The 27398-nt window shown below is 55.4% G+C and overlaps 1 protein-coding gene across 3 annotated transcripts in view; it reads left to right on the forward strand.

Moving 5' to 3' along the window:
- ZMIZ1 (zinc finger MIZ-type containing 1) overlaps window positions 1-27398 on the forward strand; it is a 234348-nt gene that overhangs the window by 111705 nt on the left and 95245 nt on the right. For all 3 annotated transcript variants that reach the window (XM_082629392.1, XM_082629394.1, XM_082629393.1), the window contains exons 5-6: window positions 13860-13968; window positions 20059-20172. In XM_082629392.1, the coding sequence (XP_082485518.1) occupies window positions 13909-13968; window positions 20059-20172 (174 nt within the window). In that variant the 5' untranslated portion in view covers window positions 13860-13908. The remainder of the gene's footprint in view (window positions 1-13859; window positions 13969-20058; window positions 20173-27398) is intronic.

Below are 27398 nucleotides of genomic sequence, written 5' to 3' on the forward strand. Positions count from 1 at the left end.
GTTGTTATTTAATCCTTTCCTCCCCCACCCTCCTGCCAGAGCATTAAAGCTAGAAAATGCCTTAAGAATCATCTCATGGGCCTCATGAAGACATATATACAGTACCAAACGTAAGGTAGATAGCTAGTGAGAAGCAGCCGCATAGCACGGGGAGATCAGCTCGGTGCTGTGTGACCGCCTGGAGGGGTGGGATAGGGAGGGTGGGGGGGAGACGCAAAAGGGAGGGGATATGGGAACATATGTATATGTATAACTGATTAAATTTGTTATAAAGCAAAAAATAAAAAAAGAATAATAAATAAATAAATTAAAAAATGGAAAAAAAAAAAAAGAATCATCTCACCCAGCCAGAATTTCACCAACACCGAGAGTTGAGGGGCTGAGTGCTAGAGTCGCCCGGTGATGTGGGCCCAGGCCTGGCAGGAATCCCTCCCTGCATCCTCTTCCAGCCCTGCATCAGGCTGGGTGGGCCTTTGAAATGAGTCAAACCCAGGTTCCAGTCCCAGCAACCCCACTGCCCCCCTGTGTGACCTTAGGCAAGTTTCATAACCTCTCTGGACCTCAGTTTCCTCATCTGTGAAGTCTGAGCAACGATGCCCACCTCCCTGGGTCGGTGTGGGAATTAGGGGAGATAAAGTGTGTGAAATGGCCTGGTGCAGAGTGAGTGCTCACTAGATCCTGAGTGTCCCCTGCCGTCCTCAGGGGTTTAGGGAGTACGGGGAAAAGTATATGACATCTCAATCAGCCCCATCCTTTAGGGGCTGAGAAAACAGGCCCAGAGAGAGGTCACCTGTGTGTCCACAGCACTGCACATGTAACTGGCATGATTGGGATCCCCCAACCAGGAGCCCCCCTGAGAACTGATGGCTCTTGTCCACGTTGTCCAGCTCTAGGCTGGGCACAGCCACTGCAGAGCTGGCAAAGGGAGGTGCCCAGCGGATGAATGAACTGAAAGGCCTCTTCCAGAACAGGCTGGAGCTGGGCCATCTGCAAAGAAGCTTTCTCAGCCCCCAGCCCCAGGAGGGTGTGGATGTAGCTTGGTTTAGGGGATAGATGCTGGGTTTTAAAGTCTGACAGGCGGGTCCGAATCCCAGCTCTGCCATTTTCTGATCTTGGACAAGTTCCTTAATCATTTTCAGTCTTATTTCTCCCATCTGTAGATGGTGTTAATCATTCTACCTATATCGTTATAAAGATAATTCACATAAAACACCAAATGCGCTGCCTGACACACAGGTACCTAATGGTGGTCTTCTTATTATTATTCATAATTATGAACGGAGATTTCTGAGTGGCTGCTGGAGGGCCACCTTGGCCTGTGGCCTCCCTTTAGAGTCCTTGGCTTGGGTGGGGCAGGAGAGGTGCCAGCATCCCCAGACAACCCAGACTCTTGCGTCAGGCAGCTCAGTTGACCTTCCAACTCTGGCCTTTGCCCTTCCAGAAAGTGACCTGGGCTGCCCTTCTCCTGACCTGGGCCAGCCTTGCGCGGGGCGGGGAGCTACGGGGGCTTGCAGGCTCCTGGTTGGTTGGGTACGTCTAAGTGGTGGTGGCCTCATGAAGCTGGCCATAACATTGGATTCAGAATCCAGGGCCCCAGGCCTCCTGGGCGGTGGGTTTCAGAGCTTGGAGTGGGTGCTCTGTGACTTCTCTCCCTGCGACCAGAAACACTTCAGTTTCTGGTCGCCCACCCCATTGGGCACCGCCCCCCCCCCCCCAGCCTGCCAGCCTGCCTGCAGGTCTTCCTCTGCAGTCTCTCTCCCTGCCATCCAGCCTCTTCACCCTACAGCCACTCCCCTTAGGTTGGAATTTGTCAAAGGCAGTTCCGCGGAAAACTAGCTCTATGGGATTTTAAAACGTGTTTAGTGAAAAAAGTATTTTGCTCTCTAGTCACTTTGGGAAAAGCCAGATTCTTTAAGGCCCTTCGCATGGAAGTGTGCTTCCTCCCCTCCAGAGGGGGTAGAATATGCAGCTTTCACCCAAGGATCTGATCAGAGAATCCTTCGCTCAGAGAGGACCCATTTCCAAGGGACAGACCTCAGGCAGCCTGGTCTGGAGTGTCCTGGCCACTGCCCTCCTTCTTCCCAGAATAGGCCTTCTTCAGTGACAGTGCCCACCTGGACAGATCCCACGTGGGCGTCCAGGCACTGCTCTGCAGCAGCCGTGCTCAGTTCACACGACCCAAAGCACTGACCCTGTCCCCGCTTCCTTCTGGAACTTTTCACAACTGGCCTTTGCCACGAGGACAGATCCCTCCAGCTCCTCAACGTGGCCTTCTGGCCGGTGGGCACGGGGCCCCTGCCTCAGCCACCCACGTGCTCCGAGGCACCTGGCACTGAGGCGCAGGGTGGCTCCCAGAGGCCCCGGTGTGAGGGGTAGTGGAGGGGGCAGCCTCGTCCCCTCCCCTCCATCCAGAGCCCGGCCCCTTTCATTGTTGCATACGCTGAGCCTCTGCCTAAGATGTTGTTGCAACGTTGAAAAATAAGTTTTAAAACTAGGTTTCTTAAAAAAGTTGTAGGTCTTTAGTGTCTAGAGTGGTTGGCTTTTAACTCCCCCCGCCCCCCAGCAAGTACCGGCTCCTCTCTGACCCCCGGTTTCCTCCTGCCTGCGATGGAGACGATAAGGCCCACCTGGGTCCTGTGTAGAGCCAGGGCCCACGTGCTTGGGGCTGTGCTAAGTGCTTCCTATTCACTAACTCATTTAACGAACACAGCAGCCTACGAAGTAGGCACCGTTATTATCGCCTCCTCCGTTTTACAGATGGGGAGCCTGAGGCACTCGGAGAACAGCGTTTTGCTCCAGGTCACAGAAGCTAGCAAGTGAAAGAGTCAGGATTTGAACCCAGGCCTGGTGACCTTAACCGCTAAGCTATACTGCCTGGGTAAATGAGGTGATAACGAGGGTCAAATGAGGTTATGACGGTGCTTTGTAAACTGTAGTGTTCCTTGCACAGTGAGAGTGTCAAGTCAGCACACGATTTTGGAGCACCTAGTGTGAATTTTTGTCTCTCAGCAGACATTCAGGAAGCATGTTTTCAGGCTGCCTGTGGGGTGCCCAGCTTGTCCCTGGAGGGTTCCAGGGATGAGGCTCCCACTCCCACCCTGGGTCAGATGTGGTTTAGTCCCTGAGTAGCCTCATACCCAGAGATTCCCTGCATGCAGATTTGATGGCAGCCAGGGTGATGGGCACCAGATCCCAGCTGACTCACCCCCTGCACCACAGGCCTTCTAGAAAGAGGCAGGACTTACGGGGTCAGTGTGCCAGCTGCAGCCCAGCTGGGACGCCAGGAATCCACACGGAGCCACGGGGACGTCACAGGGCTTCTGCAGAACAAACCGCAGATACTCCCCAGGGGAAGCAGAGCCCTTGCTCCCACCAGGCTTGGCATAGCCTGTCATAGTCACCCTGTCCTTCCCCACCCCCCACCTCGAGACCCCTGAGAGCTCCCTGGGGCAGGCCCCTATTTGAGCGGTCTGGGCCTGCAGGCCTGCCCTCAACCGGCACCTGCAGGGGGTGCCTGGACATGGGTGGGCAGAGAGAGCCAAGAAGTTCAGGGCAGCCATGGCTCCCGAGGCCTGGGTGTGGCCCTGGCCCCACTTCTGACCCAGAACAGAGGCTCAAGGCTCTGCTTTACCTCCACCCCTGCCCCTGCCCTGGGCCTCAGTTTCCTCATCTGTAAATGATGGGCCTGAGCAGATCCCCAGATCCATTCTAGATCTAAGCCATGAGGACTGCTTGCTTTTATCATCTACCACTTTCAGTGCAAATAAATCTTTTTAAAAATCTGACAGTTCATAGGAACAAACTATAAGAAAAGGTATACACGTAAAAATAAAAGCCCAGGCTCAGGAGAAACAGCTACTGTCCTGGGCCAGCCTGTGTCATCCCTGTGTGACTGGGTAGTAATCACCCACCCACTCTGAGCCTTAATGTTCTCCTCTGCAAAATAGGATAATACTGTCCACAAGCTGCTGTGAGGCTTTGATTGATGGAAGGTTGCTTGAAATGTCGCTGGCTTGCCTGAGTGGTCCATACGTGGGCCGTCAGCTCAAGAAGAGCCTGGCTCTGACTCCCAGTTTAGGGAAAAGAGGACTAAGTCAGGAATTGGGAAATCTGCATGCAGGTCTCTGCTCATGCCTTGACTGGCTGGTGACCCCAGACTAAGCTCTCCTCTAGGCCTCTGGTCAGTCTCCTTTTAAAAATGGAGCTGCCCAGGACTTCCCTGGCAGTCCAGTGGTCGGTTAAGGCTCCGTGCATCCAGTGCACGGGCTTCGGGTTCGATCCCTGGTCGAGGAACTAAGATCCCACATGCCTCCTGGTGTGGCAAAAAAAAAAAAAAAATGGAGCTGCCCAGAAGTTTTCTTCTCATGTGTCGGTACCAAGTGGTTAAGAATGGCTGGGCAGAAGGGTGTGTGGAGGATTGGCTGGGGCATGTCTGGACCCAGTGGGAAGAGTACGGTGACTGATTAGCCATGCCTGTCATAGGTGCAGGAGGTAGGAGTAGCATCCCATATACCACAGCCCTATGTGCTTCTTAAGGGCTCATCTAGTTATATCTGACTCTCCCTTGGACATGCCGTTGCCCCTGCCCCTGTCTGGAGCTTCTGGAGAATGCCAGGTGAATGGATTTGGAGCCTTGAGGGGCTGGGGTAATGAAGACACAGTGGAGAACACCTCTTTGTCCTAGAGCTGGAGCTGTAGGAATATCTGCAGGGTATTTACAGCCTTCTAGAGGACACTAGATGGCAGTCAGGGGACCCTGGCTCTATCTCCAGCTTCATCCCACCCTGTGATCTCTGAGTGCCGTTAAGGAACTGTTTCCACCCTCCCTCTTTCCCACTTCATGGCATCTGAGCCTTTTGTCTGGCACATATAGGTTCAGTACTTGTTCAGTTTCTCTTTTCATTCTGAGGAAACAAAAAGCAGAGGTGGCATAGCCTTGGGAATGAGAGAAAACCCAGCAACCTTATCCAGGGCTGAAGCTGGCCCTCCTTCACCTTGTGGGGAGAGAAGCTGTCAGTGAAAGGTCACTCTGAGGTCACGGACTTGGAGTGTGGCCAGAGGGTGGCAGGAGGGTTTGGCCTCAAGGGCATGGCCTGGGCCTGCTAAGGTGTCACATGCCCCAGGGGGATGAGGCACACCCAAGTACAGCTGGGATTCCCAGCACAGCTGGGGACAGTGGGCTGGCACCTTTGTCAGCATAACATCAACACGTGTTCTCCCAAATCAGCCATCCTCTCCTCTGGATTAACTCTTGTGTCCCAGAACAGGCTGTCAGGTGTACAAAGCTGCCCTCAGGAAGCCCCCTCTCTGAAGCACCCAGGGTACATTGTGTTGTCCCATCAACGACCACTGACAGTAGGGGTTCCTGTAGAGGAGAGCGGGAGCTGGGAGATGGGGTCATGGAGAGAAGTAGGTCCACCCTTCCAGGAACCTCAAGTGCCAAGCCAGAGCGTCTGAATTCTGTGGCCAGGAGGTGTGGAGCCTGGTCGAGTCTTGTCATGGGGCACTCCCGGAGTTGAGAAGGGGGACCTGGATTTGGAAAAGCTGTTGTCCAAATCAGGATTTCCCTTTCAGAACAGTGTGCCCTGAGTGACTTCACTTACTCAGCACAGTGGGCCGGGAGGTGATGCACCTTTCTGTTTGACAGATGAAGGCTTAGGGAAATAAAGTGCCCTCTCACAGTCTCCCAGCCAAGAAGGTCTGGCTCTCAGGGCCCACCCCCTACCCAGGGGCCTCACCCCGTGCAAGGCCACAGGGTGGCCCAAGGGCCTGCTCCAGCTGCCTGGCCAAGAATGGGAAGCAGCTGGTCCCGGTCAGCTGCCTGGAGTTGCCTCTTTCCTCCCTCTCCCCTCTCATGTCTGTCTCTCTGCCCCACCTCCCTGACTTCCCTGGGATAGGACACAAAGTCACTCTGACTGTCTTTGCTTCACCACCACCCTCTTCCTCTGCCTCCAGGCAGTGTGTCTGGTGCAGGCTGCAGAGCTGCTATACCTCTCTGAGCTCCTTTACTTTTAAGAGGAGGAAGGCATTAAACTCCATCAGTGCTTGCTTAACTTCCGTCACTTTCATACCATTTATACTATGTTTAAAATGGTTCTTTAATCCTTTTAGGTTTGCCATCCCTCCCTTATTTAACCCTGTCCTAAATAATAAGATCCACAAACTCACCGGTGATAATTGTTCTAGTCCAAATGTTTCACTATGAACATGTACAAGTTTTGCCCATGGACCACCTAAAATCATCTTCGTTCCACCAGTGGTACATGCATCACCCTTTGGAAACCCCAGACCGAGTTATCAGAGTCTCTCTCCATCTTAAGATCCTCTGATTAGGGCTGAGTCATTGGGTTTTCAGCTCTTGCCACTCTGGGCCCAATGATGGCCATCCATCCATCCATCCATCCATCCAATAAACATTGCTGAGCACCTGCTGGGTACCAGGCCCTAGGCTCGGCTCTGGGAATCCACAACTGGAAGACATACCAGCTGACGGGGCAGCCGGATGCAAAGACACCCCACTGGTCTAGTACCATCAAGTTGCGGGTGCATGACAGGGGCGCTGAGGACACAGAAGTAGAAGTGAGTGGCTTTCCTGGGGGAAACCAACCAAGCGGGTGACCGTTGGACCAGGCCTTAATGGATGAAGGGGGCCAGGCATTCTGGGCTGAGGCAAAGACGTAGAGGTGTGATCTTCAGAGCACAGTCCAGGAGGCAGGGAGCAGCCCCACGTGGAGGACACAGGATCAGCGGGGAGTAGTGGGAGGTGGGGGCCAGGCAGAGGAGGACCTAGAGTGACACTGTCACACTCAGGTCACTGTTGAACCCAGGGCCCACGACATCTGCCCCTCTTGGAGTCTGAGAACTAGAAAGGGGCTAGTCGGGATGGGTCCCCTAGAACCCCAGGTTCTGCCACAAGGCTGACCAGCAGGCATGTCCCAAGCTCCTTGGCCCTGGCAATGTCTTGGAATGCAGCCTCTGCTCTGCAGACTGTAGGTATAGTCCCCCCACCGCTGTTGCGGGCACTGCTCGCCCCGGGGGAATCTGAGCTGCAGATGTGCATGGTGATTGAATTGTTTCTGCACACCACTGCTCACACAGCTCCCCTGGGGACCTGCCACTTGCCTGTGCAAGCTGTCAGGAGTTGTGTGTGCTCTATACATCTGGGCCAGCCCTCAAGTGTGTGCATATACCTATGCGTAAGTGTGCAAAGGGGGTACATAATTATGTAGGTGTGCACACACATATGCAAATGCCTCTCCCCTGGGTGCTTGTGTGTTAAGTGTGCCAGTTAACTTGTTTGGCCTCAAAAGGGAAAAATAAAACACACTGATGTTAGTACTGCTGATGTCAGCCCCAGGGAGCTGCCTCCAGGGCTCCAGGACCCCACTTAAGACGGGGCAGCTGAGAGCACCCTGCTCCCCGTTTCTAGGCAGGAGCCTGCTGAGGGCCATGTGCCTCCCCCAGCGTTTCAGACCAGGAGAGATGCTTCCAGGGAGCCTGGAGATGACCCAGGGCCCTCCTTAGACCCCGACAGATGGGTTCCAGTCCCGCTCGCCCTTGTCTCCCCTGTGTCCATCCTGCCGCATGAGGACCGGGACCCGGTAGTTCCCAGGCGCCCTTTCAGCTCTCAACAGTCTACTCTCTGAGCAGCCCTACGTGCCTGAGAGCAGCTAGCTTTTCCTGAGCATGTCTTCTGTTCTAGGCTCCTCTGAGGCTGAACTTGCCCATGCCCCGCTAGTGGTGAGTCGTGCAGAATGGAAGCTTGGCCCTTTCAAGAACTCCCCTGGGAGCTGAGAAGACCGGCCAACCCAGATGTCACCATCAGAAAACCTGCCTACGTGCAGTTAGGCCAAGCCGTGCGTAAGCTGCAAGGAAGAGTGTATAGCAGAGAGAGGGGCAGTGTCTGCGGTCTTAGGTGACCCTGGAACAGCGGTTCTACCAGAGTTTCCTGGGCCTTCAGGCTCCCCGCAGGCCTGCCTTGAGACAGCCTTCGCAGTTCTAAAGTCAAGCATCCTACACTTGTTGAGATGGCATTTTCCAAACAGCTGGAGCTCCTGACACCAAAATCCTAAGATGTTGAGTTTGAAGGGCTGCCAGTGGCCTGCTAGCCTCCGTTTCACAGATGGGAAAACTGAGGCCTGGAGGAGGGTGGCAGAGCTGGGCTGCCTCCAGGCCCCCAAGCTGACTAGCTGAGCATCTCCTGCAGGCTGGTGGCTGCTCAGACCAGGAGAGAGGGCCAGGGGCCACAGGTGGTTGACCGCCTGAGCTCACTCCCCACTGGGAGGCAGGCAGAGGGCAAGAAGAAGGACCGAGGCCCTGGGTACACCCAGGGCCGGGCCAACAGTGATCTCCAGTTGGGAGGGAGCCCGGCCTCGGTGGGCACTGGAGTTGCAGCCGCCACGGAGGATTTGTAGCAACTCGACTCTTAGCTTAGAGGAGTCCAGGCTGGGAGGAGAGAGACTGCAGCCAAGCCCAGCAACGCTCCTGCGGCGGAGAGCGACCTCTGCTGGCCGCTGAGCGCTCGTCACTTCCCGGCACTGGCCAGTAGGCAGGGAGCCCAGTGGCACCAGGATGGCCTTAGAAGCAAGTGGATGGGTTTGGACAGGTTGGGTGGAACCAGGGGAACATCTCTTTGGGCTGAGGCACAGCCTTGGGTGGGGACTTCCAGGAGGCTCTGACAGTCTTGGAGGAGTTGAAAGAACAACACATTAATGGTTAGAAAGGCAGAGGGTTTGAATCTCAGCCCAACACTGTCCCGGCTGTGTGATCCTGGGCAAGTCACTTCACCTCTCTGAGCCTTTTAGGATTGAGTGAATTATCAGTGCACAGGGCCTGGCCTGGTGCCTAAACACAGCAGGTGCAGAACTAACGGAAGATCTCAGACTGCCCCTCAGTGAGCTATTCGCTCTCTCATGCCTCCTTCAGCCCTCCTCCTCTCTCCATGTCCATAATCTTTAGCCTTCTAGGCCTTGACCCTTTTTCTGCAGGGGTGGAGCCTCCAGCCCCATCCATTCCTGGTGTTAATAACCCCAATTTCCCAATGATCTTGGTGGTTTAAAAATGTCACCTCACCTGTGAGTATCTCCTTAATCAGCCAGACATTTTGTTCTTTTATAGATTAAGACATACACGACACACAGTTGTCCCTGTGACGTCTCTCCTGTCAGTGCTCTGGGCCTCACAGGTGTCCCAGTCCTAGCCATTCATTTCTTGGTTCCTCCAACATGGAGCCCCAGCCTGGGAGAAAAGCCCCCTGGTGTCTAGATCCAGCCCAGACATGCTGTGTGACCTGGGAAACAGCACCTGTGGGCCTCAGACTCCCCAGAATAAAACCAGCTGAACTCGGGGTGGTGGGAGACCTCAAAACACCTTTGGCCAATGATATTCTGAGCATCTTTGAATCCAGAAGCCAGCTCAGTCCAGCCACTGGCCTCTAGAAAATATTGCCCATGAGCCAGAGTGGAGAAAAACCTGACAGTCTATCTCCCCTTTACTGTTTGCTTCCTTGGGGGAAACCTGTGGCCCTCTGTCACGGCTCAACAGGGAAGGACAACCTCTGGGCCCCCAGGTGGCTGTCTGGGTGAGTCTGGACTCCTGGTGCCTGCTTGGGACTTCCCTGGGTAGGCTGAGCAGCCCCAGGCCCCAGAAATGATCTGTCAGTCACTCTACAAGCATTTATCAAGGCCCCACTAGGTCTCTGACACTAGAGACAAAAGGCCATGCCCATCCTGGGAAAAGTTCCTACTTTTCTTTCTTTCTCTTTTTTTTTTTTGGCTGAGCTGGGTCTTAGCTGCAGCACACGGGATCTTCATTGCAGCATGCAGACTCTTAGTTGTGGCGTGCAAACTCTTAATTGCAGTGTGCATACGGGATCTAGTTCCCCAACCAGGGATCGAACCCGGGCCCCCTGCATTGGGAGTGCGGAGTCTTACCCACTGGACCACCAGGGAAGCCCCCCAAAAGTTCCTACTTAGAGACAGAGTGTTGTGTGGCCACCTAATCCCTCACCAGGTTTCCACAGTGCAGGTTTCTAGCCCCCTGGGCAGTTAGCTTCATCAACAGCATCCCCTGCTGGCCTCTTGGGCCACCACAGGCCCTTTGTCCTGGTTGGCTGCAGCCTGCAGCCAGGGGACTGAAGCCTGCACAGGCCTAGGGTTTCTTTGTATTTTCCTTCAGGCTCCTCCTGACTTGGCGCAGGCCTTTGTTTTTTTCTGGGTTTTTTTTGGCTACGTTGGGTCTTCGTTGCTGTGCGCAGGCTTTCTCTAGTTGCGTCAAGCAGGGGCTACTCTTCGTTGCAGTGCACAGGCTTCTCATTGCAGTGGCTTCTCTTGTTGCGGAGCACAGGCTCTAGGCGTGCGGACCTCAGTAGTTGTGGCACGCGGGCTTGGTAGTTGTGGCTAGAGGGCTCTAGAGCACAGGCTCAGTAGTTGTGGTGCATGGCCTTCATTGCTCCGTGGCACGTGGGATCTTCCCGGACCAGGGACTGAACCCGTGTCCCCTGCATTGGCAGGTGGATTCTTAACCACTGCGCCACCAGGGAAGTCCCGAGGCCTTTGTTTAATGGGTCCCTTTGGTTTGGCATCCCTGCCCCACTGACTGTGGAAATGGCATTCTCTAATTGGGACCCTGGCAGCCAGTGTTCACTCATGTCCTGGGTGGGGCTGGAAAGACACAGCTCCCTGTTTACCTCACCAGGCCAGGTGCCTGGGAGACCACCAGGGTCTCTTCCACTCAGATGGCATCTGGCACCAGGAACTGAAGTCGCCTCCCCGAAGGTGGCATTGGCTCACTCCTGCTCTGGGCCCCACCCATGTCCCTGCTTCCCCCACCAGGGTTTGTCCCTGGTCCCTGGAGTCCTCATCATGTGAGCACTGGCTGAGGTTCCATGCAGGTAAACTCAGCAGGAGAAACCCAGCCGCTGCTTGGGGGACCTACAGGTATAGCAAGGGGAGTAACCCTGTCACCACTCTCCCTGTTGACACACACACACCTACAGGACGGTGGTACCCTCCACCCTCCCTGGCCCATCCCCAATACCTGTACAAAAGTTTTGGTTGTAGTGGGAAAGCCAGGATTCTGGAGCTGCTGCTATAACCCCTGAGCTTCAGTTTCCTCATCTGTAAAGTGGGGATATAGTAACAGTGTCTTTGCCTAGTGCCTGGACCAGCACCTAACTTATAAGAGGAATTCAACAGTCACCTAATAGGTGACATGAAGTGGATATGGGGTTACACCAAGAGTTCCATGAACCCAAGAAACTGATTTCGTTTTCATCTCTCATGCCCCGTAGAGCTAGCACAGTATAGATATTGATACGTGTTTACTAGGTGAGTTGGAAGCATGCATGGATGGGCAAGGGGAGGCTGAGGATGTTTGGGTGGGTGGGTGGATGGATGGACAGATGGGCATTTAAATTGGTAAGTAATGGAGAAGATAGATATCTCAGTATGTAAATGTGTGATAGTGGTGTTAATGGAAGGATGCTGGTGGGGTGAGGGTAGGAGAAATCAATGTGGGGATGCTACTCCCATTTTTACCTTTTTGCTGGAAAGCTCCAAGATAAGGTGAATCCAGCAAGCATTTATCAAAGTGCAAATGCCTAAATGACCCAGAAACTCCACTTCCAAGAGCGTGTTCTCTAGATTAATTCACACATAATGATGTGGCTGATATAAAAGGCAATCCTTCAACACTGTTGGCAATAATAAAATCTGGGGACAGCTCAGGCCTCATCACTTGGGCTAGAGTGTGAGCCCCTGGAGGAGAAGGGCCTTTTCTAGGACCTCGGGCCTTAGGACGGCACCTGGCAGGGGTGGACATTCAGATGGCGGTTGGATAAATGATTCATCGGTGCCTGGGAATACTGTGCAGCCATTAAGAAGTGAAAAGGCTCTTTATGTCTTGATGTGGAATAAACTTTGAGATATTATTAAGAGGAAAAAAGCAAGGTCCAGATAGTGTGTACAGAATGCTATTGTTTTATGGGTTTTTTTTTAAGGAGTGGCAGGGGATAGTACACATAGATATTTGCTTCTCTAAGGTGAATCCCTCAGAAGGAGACGGATGACACTGGTTCTCTCCGGAAAGGCCCCTGGGGGCTGAACAAGGCCAGCACTTCACTGGACACCCGTGATTTTTGAACCACGCAGATGAGTTGCCTTTTCAAGCACAAATGGAACAATAAGAAGTGCTTTAAAGGAGCTGTGTAGTGAAGAACTCCTTGGAAGAGGAACAGGGCATTCTTTGCGAGGCTGCGGCCAGGCATGGTGTCAGTTTCCCCACCCAGGGTGCCCATGCTGGGGGCAGAGAGCCAGGGCATGGGAGCAGACAGGCAGACAGACACGGTCCAAGCTTCCAGTAGCCATGGGACTTGGCAGATTTCAGACCTCAGTTTCCTCATCTGTAAAATGGAGATGCTTCTAGTCTTACAGAGTAGGCGTGAGGAGTCGAGAAGAGAATGCAAGGGCCCAGCCTACAGAATGTACTTGGTAGATGGGACCTGGTGATATGGACAGAGATGAGGGGCCATCAGGGGGTTTGGAATAGCAGAGAAGGCCAAGTGCTGGGGGCCTCTGTTGAGCACCCTATATCTGACCCATGTGTCTACAGCCTGGCTTATGGGAGGGCAAACAGCCAGTGATGAGCAGACGTATGCTTTGGCCCGAGGACCTGGACCCATGAGCAGTGGGGGGACCAGAGGTGAAACCTCTCTCTTCTCTCTCTGTCTCGCTGCCTCTCCTCCTCCATCGCTATCTCCACCTCTGCCTTTGCAGTCGAGGCCTCCCTGGAGAGGCCTGGGGGCTCCGGGGGCCTCCTCACATGCATGCTCATGTGCCCCAGGCCCAGCGCCATTCAGGAAGACTGAGCCTCTTTTTTTTTTTTTTTTTTTTTTTTGCGGTACGCGGGCCTCTCACGGCTGTGGCCTCTCCTGTCGTGGAGCACAGGCTCCGGACGCGCAGGCCCAGTGGCCATGGCCCACGGACCCAGCCGCTCCATGGCATGTGGGATCCTCCTGGACCGGGGCACGAACCCTCGTCCCCTGCATCGGCAGGCGGACTCTCAACCACTGCGCCACCAGGGAAACCCAAGACTGAGCCTCTTGAGTGTGACAGCTGTGTCCCCCAACCACTCGGCCGTGAACTGGCAGTCAGAGCCCCGGGGCCTCGTTCGAGCTCTGACACAGGCTCCCTGTGCCACCCCGGGTAACTCCCTTCCTCTCTCTGAGCCTCAGTCTCCTTATCTGGAAAAGGGGGGCCGTGCTGAGGGTTGCCCTCCTTCTTTCCCGGGAGGGCAAAGGGGAAACATGGAATTGTGGTTTGCAAACTCTAAGGCGTGGGGGATTCAGGGAGGGCACCCATGACGGGGCTGCTGCACTTAGACCACACATGCAGTCAAGGTCGGCATGTGAGAAGATCCCTGTGCACATGTGCACACACACGCGCCCACACGCACACACAGCCACATCGAGTGGGTAAGCCCTGTGCTGGGAACCTGCGGATGGAGCCGTCGTCCCTACCACTGCCGCCCAACACGCACATGTGTGTAGAAATGCGTGGTGGACACGCCTGCCCAGTGCCCACATGAGCCACCCACAGAGAACACCCAGGAGCACCTTCTGCCCTCAGCCCAGATGGGGTTCCCCCAGGGCTGAGCGTGGAGAAGCGCTGGCTGGCCGTGGCCGCAGTTCCTCCTTCCAGCGCGGGGCTGCCCAGGGCAGAGGCCACCACAGCTCACGAAGGGCCCTTGAACCCACTGGGAGCCACCGAGGCCAGCACGCCTGTGTCAGGGCAGGAGGGTGGCGATGAGGCCGGCGGGCCTGGCACAACCCCAGTGACACCCACTCTCCTCTGTCTTCACAGGCTGGACAACGTTCATGGCTCTCGGGTAGAACCCAGTGAAACGGCCAGAATGAATTCTATGGACAGGCACATCCAACAGACCAATGACCGACTGCAGTGCATCAAGCAGGTGGGTGTGTGGCCCAGGCTTGCTCCTCCACCTCTGGCAACCAGGCCCGCTGGCGAGGGCAGGGCAGGCGAGGTGGGCAGAGCAGTGGGGATGCTCTACACTGTGTAGCTGAGCACCCAAGGTGCTGGGTGGAGGTGACAGTGGGCAAGGCTGACTGCCTAAGTCTCCCCAACTGCCCACCTCGTGAGAATGTGGCTGGCACGGACCAGCCTCACGCTGGAATCACTCACCTGGGTTCAAAGGCCGGCTCTCTCCTGTCCCTTCCCTTCCCTTCCCAGCTGTAAGACTTTGGGCCAGTGTCGTGCCCTTTCTGAGCTCTGCTGTGCACTCTGGGCTGTTTTGAGGATGCAGTGAAGTGCCTACTCTCCTTCCCAGACCCAAGCTCCCCACTTCTCTGCTCCAGGGGTTCTCTGTAAAGAAACAGAAAAGGAAAGGTCCTGGGAAATTCAACCGTCTTACAGAAGAGGAAACCACCGCCCAGAAGGGGGAAGGGAGTCACCCGAAGTCACACGGTCCAGCCCCACTGGTGCCAGGAGGGCCTCGTCCCAGAGGGTACAAGTTCCCCCTCCTGCCTGTGCTCACACCAAGCTTAAGATGCGATTCGCCTGCCAGTACCCTGTCTGGATTGTTCACGGTGGGCTCAGAGGTCCCCACTTTAAGAAGCCTGGTTACGCTTTGGCCGGCAGATGCCCCCCAGTGGTGACCAGCGGCCACCCTCTGGGCTCAGCCTCCCTGCAGCCCAGGGCAGCAGCGTCCCTGCACAGGCTCCGGTGTTGTTTTACTCCAGGAAGGAGCAGATATGGCAGAAGGGGCAGAGGCTATGCCATCAAACTGACCTGAGCCCAAACCCTCCCTCCTCCACATACTCACCCACGGTATAATCTCAGGCCTGTCCCTCTGTTCTCTGAGCCTCAGTTTCCCCCGTGAAGTGGTCCAATAAGGCTGACCTTGTAGGACGCTCTGAGGACATTGTGGGCGGAGCACGTAGCCCAGGCTGGCACGCGGCAGGTGATCAGCTCACTGTGGCGGGGCCTCTCGTCCTCAGTGTCTCAGTGACAGGGAGGGGACAGCTGTGGCGAGGCCCCTGGCTTAGGCGGGCTTAGCTGGCAGCTCGGGTAGCCAGCATAGCCCTCTGGCCTCAGGACCCCGGGGGGAGGCAGGGGCAGAGCTCACAGTCCCACCCCCACCCAGCATGCCCCTCCCCCCCGAACACCAGGGCCCAGTGGAGCTGAGGCTAGTCGGCAGGAATGAGGGATGTGTGCTGTCCCATCAGCATCAGGCAGAGCAATCTCAGAAGCCTGGGCCGGGTCTGAGGAGAGGAAATTGAAGAGACTTGTTACAGATTGAACTCCACCGAACAGCTCTCCCAAACGCCAATTACGCCTCTGTTCCCCGTCGCAGAATAGAAACCAGACGATGGGCTCCTCCTCCCCTGCCCTTCCCTCCTTCTCCTCCGCCTCTAGGCTCTGCGGGACTCTCTCCCAGCTCTGCCTTTGACCCAGTTTCCTCCGCCCATGAGGGATCAGCTGTCAATGGCTCCACCCCCAATAATACAGTCAAGCCCCTATGCCAGAGCCCTCTGTGTGCTGGGCAAACAGCTCCCCCTAAAACCTGCTCACAACTTGACTTTTCTCTCTGCGTCTGATTCCCTGCAGGAATCAGGGCGCCCTTTAGTCCCTGGGCCTCCCAGGGATCAAGCGGGGGCAGAAGCCCATCCAGGAGCAGCCCTCTCGAAGCATGGCACACAGGACTCAGATTTACCAGTCAGCGAACCTGAGCCCCCGTTCCACCACTCATTGGTTTCCTGACCTTGATTAAGTCACTGCTTCATCTCCCGTTGTCTGTAAATGGGCATTGTGATGCACACCCAGCCATTGGGTCCCAGAGCTGTTGAAAAGCCAGGGATCGCCTCCACTGCCCTCCCCCGGCCTGCCCTGCACACACAGACACAGACACACACACACAGAGCTCTGCGTTTGGGCCAGAGAGTAGCACACCTGTGAGGGTGAGCAGACTGTCCAGATGCCCCCCCACCCTGGGCTATCCAGAGCTCCCTGTGTCCTCCACGCCCAATCCCGCACTTCCAGGCAGACACAGCTCAGCACTGATGTCTGTCTGCTCCTCAGCTGCCCCAGAGGGCGACCGCGGCTGGCTGAAGACTGTTGATTCTCAGATGTCCCGTATCCTAATTAGAAGAGAAAGGTCTGCGTGCCCTGAGGATGATGCGTGTGTTGGCTGTGCCTACCTCTGGCTGGTGGAGCTGTGGCTCCCATCGGGGGCCTCACACCCTCCGATTCTTGGTCCTGCCTGACTTCTACAGCACAGCCTTCCCTGTCCACCCACCCCGGTTCTAGCCACTGCTGGCACTCGCCAGCCGCCGAGCACCTGGCTATCCATCTTCCCTCCAGGCCTCTGTCTCAGCTACCTTTCTCCTTTCTCAGCCTCAGGTACAGGGAGAACCAGTGCCCACTCTACAACATGCCCTACTCATGTCCCCACAGGCTTATCTGGGCTACACATACAAAGCCATGCAAATCAGCTAATTCCTGCACAGCAACCTCCCCAAACCCCAGGTGCCCTTTTGAGTATCTGCACTTCCCATTTCTGAGCCCTGGTGCCTCCTGGGCACCCAGTTACCTCACCCATCCTGCTGTTTCTCCCTTAAGATACAAGCCCTGCAAGGTATACATCAGGTCTCCCACCAGGCTGAGTTCCTCAGGGGCAGAGGATGTGCCGTATTCCTCTGTAAGTCAGCAGAGTCCAGGCCAGGGTGGGGCCCAGATATGTTGGGGAAGAATGAGAGAAGGGTGGACTGACAGATCGATAGCTAAGGGAATGAATGGATGGGTGGATGGATGGACAAATGGAAAGGCAGTTAGGTGAGCGGATGGTAGGTGGATATAGATGATGGATAGATGAAGGAATGGATGAGTGGGTGGTTGGATAAGTTCTGGATGGATAGGAAGATAGGTAGGTAGATGAATGGATGGATGAGTGATGGATAAAGTAGTAAATGGATGAATGGATTGGTGGGCAAGTAGATAAATGCATGGATGAATTGATTGATTTTTGGATGGATGGATAGATGGGTAGATGGATGGATGGATCATTTGATTCACAGATGGACTGATAAAATGCATTCATCACTTGGTCTGGGTAGCCAGTCCCTAATCTGGGCATTGGTGTCCCCAACTCCTGCTCCAACAGACTCAGTGGCCAGTGGATATAGCCCAGGAGGATCTTCTGAGAAATTGTAGAGATGGGCAGGCTTCCTGGGGAGGGAGGGGGTATTAGTATCCAGTAACAGCCACAGCCAGGGAGGCCTCTGCCTGTGATTCAAATCTGTGCTCCCATCCCCATATCATCAAAGGGTAGCCAAGCTCAGCCCACCCAGCCCTGGCCCCTCCACTGAGGACCCGTTCTGAAGCTGCCAGATTCCTGGCCAGCTCTGCAGATGGACTATCCTTTGGCCAGCTAGCTCCTCACTAACCATTAATGCATGGACTTGGCCTCGTGCCAGTTTTGGGGGTTCTGGAGGTGAATGGGGCCCTAATTCTGCTCTCAAGGAGCTTGCAGGAGAAACACGAAACTGTACAGAGGTCCTAGCATATCGAGCAATAGCAGTCTTTACCTGACACCTACTCTGTAATGGGAATGTCATGACGTATGTTGGTTCTAAACTTTGCAGCAGCCCTGCAAGCTATCCCCACCCCATTTTGCAGATGAGAGATCTGAAGCTCAGGAACACACCCAGGCTGTGTGACTCAGTGGCCAAGATGGGGTTTGGTCCAGGTCTATCCTGTTCATTTCACTGCATCACGTAGCCACCTTGTAGTCTAAACAGATGACAAAAGCACAGAGAGGGCAGGAGGTTTGGCCAAGGCCACAGAGCCACAGAGCAATAGCTACTGAATGGGGTGCCTGAAGTCCTTTCTACCAATGAGTTGCGCCCATGAGTCACTACCCATAGCCCAAGCCGAAGGCCACGTGAACTGGCTGGGTCGAGAGTGGAGAGACTCAGAGGTGGGCTGGACCGATATGGGAGGCTGGATGCTTGGGGGCCAGAAGAAAACTGGGCCCATGAGACTGGGAGCCCAGAGCCCCAAAGAGGTGTGCCTAGAGTGGGAGTGCTGTAGGTGGGCAACTCTGAGAGCACCAGGCGGTGGTTGCTGACCCTGCTAATTGGGTGTGACATGATGGAAATAAACGGAATAACTCAGTTAGCAGAGGGAGACTGCTAGGCAGGGAATTAACCGATTTGCATGGCTTTCCATGTGGAGACCACATGCCGCCCGTGGCCTTGGAGGGGGCAGGTTTTAGAGAGGGCACAGGCGGCAGAGGCGAGGGCCCAGTGCTGCCCTCTCAAAGGGTCTGCTTCTAGCCGTGGAAGTCCTCCTGTCTTCTGCAGGAAGATCACGCTCAGGGAGCTCTGTCTTTGCAGAAAGAGCCGTGTGTGGGGCTAGGGCGGGAGCTGCCGAGTGCACAGCGGAGCCTTTGGGAGACAGAGTGGGGACCAAGGGCAGCCCCACACGGGAGCATCCCACGCGCCAGGCGCTCTGCCAGGGGCCATATAAGCCTCATCTTGTTTAATCCTCACCGTGGCCCCATAACGGAGGGCTGTGTTGCTGCACGCTTGCCCTCTTTCCTTCCTTCATCTCTCCCTCTCCCTTTGCTCCCACAGAGGGAGGATACTCCAGTTCATTTCACTTTCCTCCATCCACTTTTAAATCTTGCCTTTCACAAACCACGTCATAGTAGCAGTGATGAAACCCTAAGCAAGATAAAAATTCCCACCACCAAGCCGTGATCTGCCATCCCCATTTTACAGATGGGGTGACTGAGGCTCAGAGAGGGGAGGGGATGCCCTAGGTCAGTAGATAGTTGTGAATGAAGGCAGTGTGACTCCAGGGCACCAGCCCCACAGGGGCTCCCCCAGCACATTCGGCTCACCTCCCAATTCTGGGGCCTGGCAGCTCCTAAGACCCCTCCCTGCCTTGGCTGTGAGGCAGACTCTCACTGCAAGTTGGGAGAGAGCCACTGCCCTGGGGACAGCTGCTGTTCCCAGTCTCTCCCAGCACCGAGGACACAGGGATCCCAGAAGGTACCACCATCCCCTTTTCAGCTGGCTTACACTCCAAACCCTGTGGACACCTTCTAGGTGTCCTGATGGAAGACCCACAGGCGGTCACACCCAGCCCTGGAGTCCCAGCTCGGCCCCAACCTGCTTCATGACCCTGGACTCAGTGCCTAGTTCGGCCTGGCCTGGAAAGACATGGATAAGTGTTAAAGAAGGAAGGGGTAGCCGTGGAAGGTATCCTCCACCCCTGTCAGCCCCGTGGCCTGGCTCTGAAGCAGGATCTAGACGCCTTGGCATCAGAATTCATTCTCTGTTAACTCAGACCCCGTAACTGAGCGGAGCCTGCACCCCCGAGCTGAGCCAGACTGAGCCCAGGAAATCTGGGTTTGGGGAACAGGGGTGGCTAAGCCACATACATCTGACCACGGTGTGACAGTAACCTGGGCACAGTGTGCTTGAGTGCACCTTCCCGGCTGGGTGTGGCCCGGAGGCCTCTTTCTGACGCCCCTGCTCTGGCTATTTGGCTATGGCAGGGCTTGCTGAAGCCGGAGCAGGCAGCATGGTGGTGGTGGTTACTGGGGCAAGGGTGGGGGCGGGTGCTTATCAAGAAGGAATCTCCAGGGCCAGTCTGTCCTGACTCAGGGAGAGCCAGCAGCCCCAAGGATGGAAGCCACATGCCACCCTCCTGAAGCCCACAGGGTTTCCTACCCCACTGCCAGCATCCAGAAGACATTTTAATATCTAATATTAGTGCCCTTTTCTAAACCCTGGTTTTTCTACCTTTGCAATGGGGCCGCTAATCCCCGTGCCACCAGGAACCGGGCTGGGGTTGGAGATGCAGAGGGAAGGTGGATGAGGAGTTTGAGAAAACTCATTACTCCTGGCCTGCCCCTTTCTGTGCGTCTCCTCCCCAGGGATGCCTGGGATCTTTGCGGCCCCAGACTCTCTCACACTAACGTGTGCTGGCCTCAGTCCTGGAGCCTCATGCTGCCTCTCCTTTCCCTCTCCCACAGCACTTACAGAACCCTGCCAACTTCCACAATGCTGCCACGGAGCTGCTGGACTGGTGCGGAGACCCGCGAGCCTTCCAGCGGCCCTTTGAGCAGAGCCTGATGGGCTGTTTGACGGTGAGTCTGTACTCGCCCCGCCTGTGCCTGCACCCAGGGAGGATGGCTAGGGACTAGTGCGCCTGTCCAGGCTGCTGCTGGAGGGGTGGGCCCTTCTGTGTGTACCCCTGACACACATACACCCGCAGGGAACCTGGTCTGATGGGGAGACAGAGTCCTCGGGATTACATGGGTTCTTTACAATTGGTGAGAAAGACACAGATCCTACTTTGAAGAGTTCCAAGTCTGATGGGAGTAAATGTTCCATCATAAGTAAAGCAGAGAGACTCTTGAAGGGTTTTCAGCCCTCCTTTTATCCAGTCATTCATTCATTCACTTAGGTAAACATCTTTTGAGCTCTTTTTATAGTCAGCCAGCCATCTATCCATTCATGTAAGCGTTTATTGAGCTCCTATTACATCCATCCATCCATCCAAATGAACACTGATTGATCCCTTGTTACAGGTACAATCCCCTCTGCTAAGTCCTGGGAAACTGAAGATGAGTAAGACCTTGCCAAGCCTGATTCCCTCTTTAGTGGGGAGACAGATGTGGAAAGAGACGGTTGAGAAAATTGTGTACAAAATGGAGGCAGCATAGAGAAGGGAAGTGTTATTGGCCTGGGTGGTGGGCAGGTTGCAGAAAACTGAGAAAAGGAGCCACTTCTACATCTGCAGGAGTTTGAAACATCTGCACAAGCAGCTGAGGATAGCAAGAGCATTCTAGGCACATGGAATGGCACACACCAAGGCCCAGATGTGCAACAGATCCCAGGGAACTGAAATTAACTCAGCTTGGTAAAGGTCTAGGGTACAGGCTGGGCAGAGGCCAGGCCCAGAGCTAGCGGTAACATTTGCCAAGCTTCGGAGCTTGCCAGCTGACAGCCACGTGGAAGGAGCTCAAAGCTTATGCTTGTCCCCAGCCACGTGGCCTATATCCATAAGTGTGAGGGCACCTCTGCGGCCAGTGAGGACAGCTGCTCAGAGGGTCCTGAGTCAGCTTTAAAGGGAACGTGGGTAAACAGATTGCTGGGAAGCCCAGCTACCCCAAGGCTTGGAGAGGAGAGGCCAAGACTTATGCCTGGTTAGGCGGGATCAATAGGTAAAATTCAAGGGCACCATGTTTTCTGAAAACCTCCAGACAAGAGAGAGGTGAAAGGTCATCACTGCAGAACACCTCTTCTGTGCCTGACACTGAGCTTGGCCCACTGGATATGCCTTCTCTCTGTATCCTCAGAGAAGTCTGGTCCTGCCTTCTTCCCCATTTCATAGAGAAGGAAACTGAGATGTTGTGACTGACTTCCCAAGTTCACACAGCCAGTTAGAAGTGGACCTGAGATTCAAGTCAAGACCCGTCTACCTCTAGAGGGGATATTTCTGGCCATTAGGGATGTGAAGCAGGGATGCAGCCAAGACCCTCCCCGGGCTCCTCCATTTGTCCGAAGCTGACACCATCTGGCTCCCTCAGGGCCACTGGGCCAAATCAGGCGGCAGCCTGCACTGCCCAGCCCTCCTTATCCTCCAGCCCCCTGAGCTCCCCCACCTCACCCAGCTCCCTTAATCCTCTTTGTGGAGATCCTGGGTCAGGCTAAGCCCTGCGGGCAGAGACAGATGTTACTTCCATCCCAGCTGCTGGTAGCCGTAAGTGAAGGGGGAGGGGGGGGCTGCCACGCTCCCCAGCACCTCATCCCAAGCCTGGCCCTGCCTAGGAGGTGGGGACCTGAGGCTGAATCCAACAATGGCCCTGGCCAGGCTGGCTGGGCAGATGGACAGGAGATGACTAGAAACTGGCCCTGCCCCAGCCCTGTCATTCATCTATTCATTCAACAAACGTTCACCAAGTCCCTGCTGTGGGCAGGTCCTGCACAGGGGCCCCCCGAGGGGAGTGCAGTGAGCACAGTGGGCCTCTCTCAAACAGCTTACCTTCCAATGGGGAGGCAGACGCTAAACACATAAGGAGTATGTAAGGATGTAACCCAGCGCCCCGTAAGAGGGGGCAGGGTGGCGGTCAGGAAAAGTCTTGGTGGAGGTGACCTCCAGCTGAGACCTGAAGAGCAAAAAGGAGTCAGCCAGGGGAAGATGAGAGAGAAGGGTGCTCCAGGCAGAGGGATCTGCCAGTGCAAAGGCCCCGAGGCTTGGTTTGTTCAAGGAACAGACAGAAGTCTCAGATGTCTGGAGCACAGGAGAGGGAGAGGGGTACAAGATGAGGTCAAAGGGGGAAGCAGAAACCAACTAACACAGAGCCTGCAAGCTAAGTGAGAAGAGTTTGGAGATGATTTGAAGGGCAATGCGGAGCCCTTGAAGGGTCTTAAGCAGGTGAGGGATGGGATGTGATTTGTGTGAGCTCTGAAGGGGAGCATCCTTGGAGGGTAGGATGGAGGGATTCTGGAGGTCTTCCTGGAGGAGGGAGCCCAAGGAAAACTGTAGGATCTGACTGGCAGGGGATGAGATCACAGGAAACTGTGTAGACAAAAGCCCAGTGCCAGCTCTGCACCCCGGTTTAAGGCATACACTTGGTTGAATGGCCAGCTCTGACCCCCACCTGAACCCCTGACCTGCTGCTTAGCCAGAAAGGGGACTTTTGCCCACTGGCCACAGCCATAGAGACCTGAGTCTGACTGTCACTTGGAGCACAATAGAACCAGCAGCAGGAAATGTTGGGGGGGGGCAGTCATAGAAGACACCCTTGGTGCCCACAGCATTTTCCTGGCACTGTCTCCTTGCATCCTTATGAAGACCCTGCAAGGGGGCAGGGAAAGGCTTATCACTGCTATTTTACAAACAAGGCAATGGAGAGGGGGAGCAGCTTGCTGCAGTCCCAGGCTGATACCACTGACCCCCACCCCCGCAGGACCCCAGGGCCCTGCTTGCTGCCAGTCCTCCTATCCCCCTGGGCATCCTCAGCCCCAGCTGTGCCCCATGGGGAGGGATGAGATAGGACAGGTGACAGATCCCAAGGGGCCTAGGCAGGGCGAGGCTGCCGAGTACCCCCATCCCGCTCCACAGCACACACACACACACACACACACACACACACACGCACGGACGCACGCACGGACGCACGCACTCGCACCGCTTCCCATTCAGGGGGCAGCCTGAGCCCTCCAGGCTGCTATCATCCCCTGGGTGACCTCTGGAAACAAATTCCTCTGGATCCGGCTTACTTGGAGGATACAAATTAAAAACCACTTAGCCTTGGGCAGTAAATGGACACATTTTTCCCACACCAGGGCCAGGCCCTGGGATGAAGAGCCTTGGGACGCTGGCAGCCCCCTGCCCCACTCTCTCCTTCATGCCCTCTGACGCCAGGATGCAGAAGTGCAGGAGCCCCACGGCCCCTCCCGAGGGGCATCAGCACGGGCACTACTTACTCTTCAGGACCAGGTTTTTCCCTGGCCCCTCCCTTAGCAGCAGGGCTGAGCCCCCTCTCTGGTGGTCCCCCTCAAAGTCAGGCCTCTCTGGACTTGCTCCTCCTTCCTCCCCTAAGGTGGAACATGCTTGATCTCCTCGAGGAACAGAAAGAAGGCTGAGGCGGCCAGAGCATAGGGGAGGGGAGACGGATACGAGAGGAGGTGGGAAAGGGAGACAGAAACCAGTTAGCACAGCAGCAGTGCCCTCCCCGTCTCTCCAGGGAGGAATTCCCCACAGCCTCAGAGTGTTCACTGCTGAAGCCATGGGTGTATGGTCACAGACAGCATTCACTGAGCTGTGTGCCTGGTCCTGGCTGTCATCCTTGCAATGAGGAGATATTTTACCCATTCCACAGATGAGGAAACTGAGGCCCAGAGAGGTTAAATCACCTGGGTGAGATACAACAACGAATAATTGGCAGATCCAGAACTCCGTCTCATGCCTGGCTCCAAAGCAGCAGCAGCAGTGGCCACAAATACCTGTCCACCCCAGTATTGAGAATGGTAGCAAAGTAGGAAATGAAGGCTCTGCCCTGAGGGGCTTAGGGTATAGCCATGAGACAGAACTGGGACACATGGAACTGGCAGAGCCCATCACACACAACCTTGGAAATGAGAGACATCCTTGTACCTTTACAGAAGAGGGACCTGAGGCTCAGAGAGGTTAAGTAACTTGCCTCAGGTTGCACAGTATAGGATGGAGCAGGATTGGAGCACAGGCCAGTTCCCCTGACCGCCTCATAGAAAGCCAGAGTCCAGCCACCAGCTGGGAGCAGAAACCCCGTTCTTTAGCATTTCCCAGACAGCCTGTCCTGCTTCATGGCCAGGAGGCTCACTGCTTTTCAAGACAACACACTCCCTTTATGGGACTAACGTAACTGTCACATGCCTTTGAATATGCCCCCTCCCTTGCCTCTGGACTTCAGTTTCCCTCTCAGTGGCATGAGGGGCTGGACTCCCTGACCTATAGGGCCCCAGGGTCTAGGTCTCAGACAGCCAGGCTCCACCGGTCAGCCTTAGGAGCACCTCGAGGGCTGGGCTGAGCCGAGCTGGCTGGACCCAGGCAGCCAGCAGAGGGCAGCAGCTCTGCGGCCACTCACCGCAGGCCTTTGTTGGGGAGAGGTCTTCACTGAGGGGTCTTTACGCCCATGGGGTTGGAGAAGGCCTCCCTGAAACACGACAGGAGGCTGCTCAGCTGAGCCCGCCCTCCCCACAACAGTCAATCAGACTCACCTCACCGGACTTTCCGGGGGTCCTTAGACTGGGCCAGGGGAAGCCAGGGGCTGCACCAGGTACTCTAGAATCGCAGGGTCCAGCTTAGCCTGCTCTGCCACACCTGTGCTGTGTGACCTTCAGCCAGGCCCTACCCTCTCTGTCTTGGTAAAAGGAGACTGTTGGAACCAATGACCCTTCTGAACACTGGGCTCAGGGCACTTGGTGACAGATACTTCCAGGCCTGCAGGGGAGCCCTTAGAACCAGTACCAGGCCCTTCTTGCTCAAGGTAGCTAGTTTCTTTCTTTCTTTTTTCTTGGAACCAGAGCAACAGGATTAGCCAGTATTGGCCAAACAGAAGGACCTTTGCCTTTCTGCCCTCAACCCAGAGCCTGAGGGTTCTCCACTGCAGGTTGGAAGTTATGGCCTTAACCCTTTGTGGGCTGAAAAAGAAGTCCTCTCATGGAAAGAGCCCAGGCCTTGCAGCCTGACTGCCTGGCATTGCATCCTAGCTGTCTCACAAACAAGCGTTGTAACCTCAGGCTGTTATTCATCCTCAGTCTCCTCATCTGTAAAACAGAGATAGTAATAACACTTTGTGGAACTGTTGTGAGAATTTGGCACCTCACTGCTTATGAAGGAAACGTTTACTTAGCCCTCGAACCTGGGAGCGAGCATTCTCATTACACCACTGTGTCAACATAGCCCACAAACAGCAGCCTCACTGATGCAAAAGTCCAAACAAACTGCCTGTGTTCACTCGCATCCACCCCAAGGCTCTCCTACCAGTGAGGGCACCATAGTCAACATCTGAGCTGAAGTGACCCTTCCAGAACCCTTCTCCCGATGTACAGTGTCTGTCTCCAGAATCTAAATACTCAACAGGCCATAAAGAATTAGGGGCCTCGGTTTTTCTGCTTGGACAGTGAGACTAACACTGAAGAAGACCCGACCCTGGGATGGCTCGGTGACTCTGGAACGTGGCGTGCATGTGGCCGACCGTGCAAGGGAGGGCGGGCAGGGTGCATAAGAACTGCAGTACAGGGGCAGATAGAGCCCGTGGGAAAGAGGCCTGGGGAGACAGAAGACTTCTGAGTCAGGGGCTTCTGTCTGCAGCGGAGAAGCTGAGCAAACATTCTAACCTGAGAAAGTCCTTTTTCCTCCCGCACAGGGAGCTCCCAGGAGATGGAGGTGGGGAGGCAGGGCAGGAGGCGCTGGTGGTCCTGGAAAGGGAGGATCCACTGGTTCCTTCCTGGTGCAACACGGACACTCTCTCTGGGCCTCAAGTGTCCATATATGGTAAATGAGGTGGCTGGCCTAGATAAGTGGGTTTCCCACACTTTGTAGCTCTAGAGCCCTTGTAATGAACCCTTAAAATATAAAGCATATAATGGGTAACTGTTCTAATGGCTGCAGGGGCCGGGCCAAAACCCATGGCAGCCTCGGCCCTCTGAGGACCTCCGAGCGCCTCTGCAGCAGGTGGTCTCTAGGGGCTCCACGACGGAGCCTTCCCTTTCTCAGAAGAATGAGCCCCACATCTGGGAGCACTCCTTTCCCAGACAGCCATAGCCGCCCCAGCTACTTCCTGAAACGACTCCATTTTCCAAGGTCCTTTCTTCTTAATAAGGAAACCTAATTTGGCAGCTGTTAATGAGGAAGCTAGGCAGGAGGGAGCAGGTCTGGCTGGCGAGACACCTGGGAACGGGCAGGTATGAGCCTGCGGAACCGTTCATGGGGCCCCAGGAGCGTCCTGTTCCTCACTGCCCCCCACCCCCTAGGACTGACAGCCCTCCCAGCCCCTGGCTTCTCCCACTTCCAGCCCACACGTCTGAGGCTCACAAGGAGATGGGTGGGAGACCTCTGGTCTGAATGCACAGCCGGCGCTCTTATAGGTGACTCCCGTGTGCAGAGCCAGCACTTGGCGCTGGAGACAGACCCCAGGCTGAGCATGACAGCCCTGCAGTTTGGGGACTAGGGTCTGAGAGGCTGCAGAGCGCTTGGCACGGAGCTGGGGAGCACCAGGCGTGTCCATCTGGGGAATTCTAAGCTGTCCGTTTGGCAGCTCCAAGCTGGAGCTCCTGGGAAGCAGTGAGTCCTAAATCAGTGCTTCTCCCCAGGTGCAGATTCTGACTCAAGAGGGACCGATGCCGCTGGGTGGTGACCGTGCTTGGAGTATTGATGATAGCAAGTGCCCCGCAGTGGTGACTGCTGGAGCTCAGTGAGGGATGGGGGAGAGCTGGGAGGCATGGGAGACTTCCTTGAGGGGAATTTGAAGAGCTGCACCTGGGGAGCAGAGACCCTGGCCTGGGGCCACGCAAAACGCCGTAGTACAGCATTCCCCCGCCAACTCCTAGAATGGGGCCAGATTTGAAAGTGGCAGGGCCTGGGCTTTGGGGTCAGGCCTACCTCTGGCCTGGAAACCCCTGAGGGCAGGGCCCAGGATCCCAGGGCCTGGCATGGAGGAGGTGCTTATCAGTGTTTGCTGAGTGACTGAACGAGGCAGTTTGAGTCTCAGCTCTGCCTGACATTGGGGACCTGCCTTAGCCTGCCTGCCTCACCTGTGAAATGGGCACATCTGCCACTCTGGATTCAGAGGCCTGGCGTGGACAGTGACTCACCCCTGCC

The sequence above is a fragment of the Mesoplodon mirus genome (genome assembly GCF_964341445.2).
Source record: "Mesoplodon mirus genome assembly, chromosome: 2".
NCBI lineage: Eukaryota > Metazoa > Chordata > Mammalia > Artiodactyla > Ziphiidae > Mesoplodon > Mesoplodon mirus.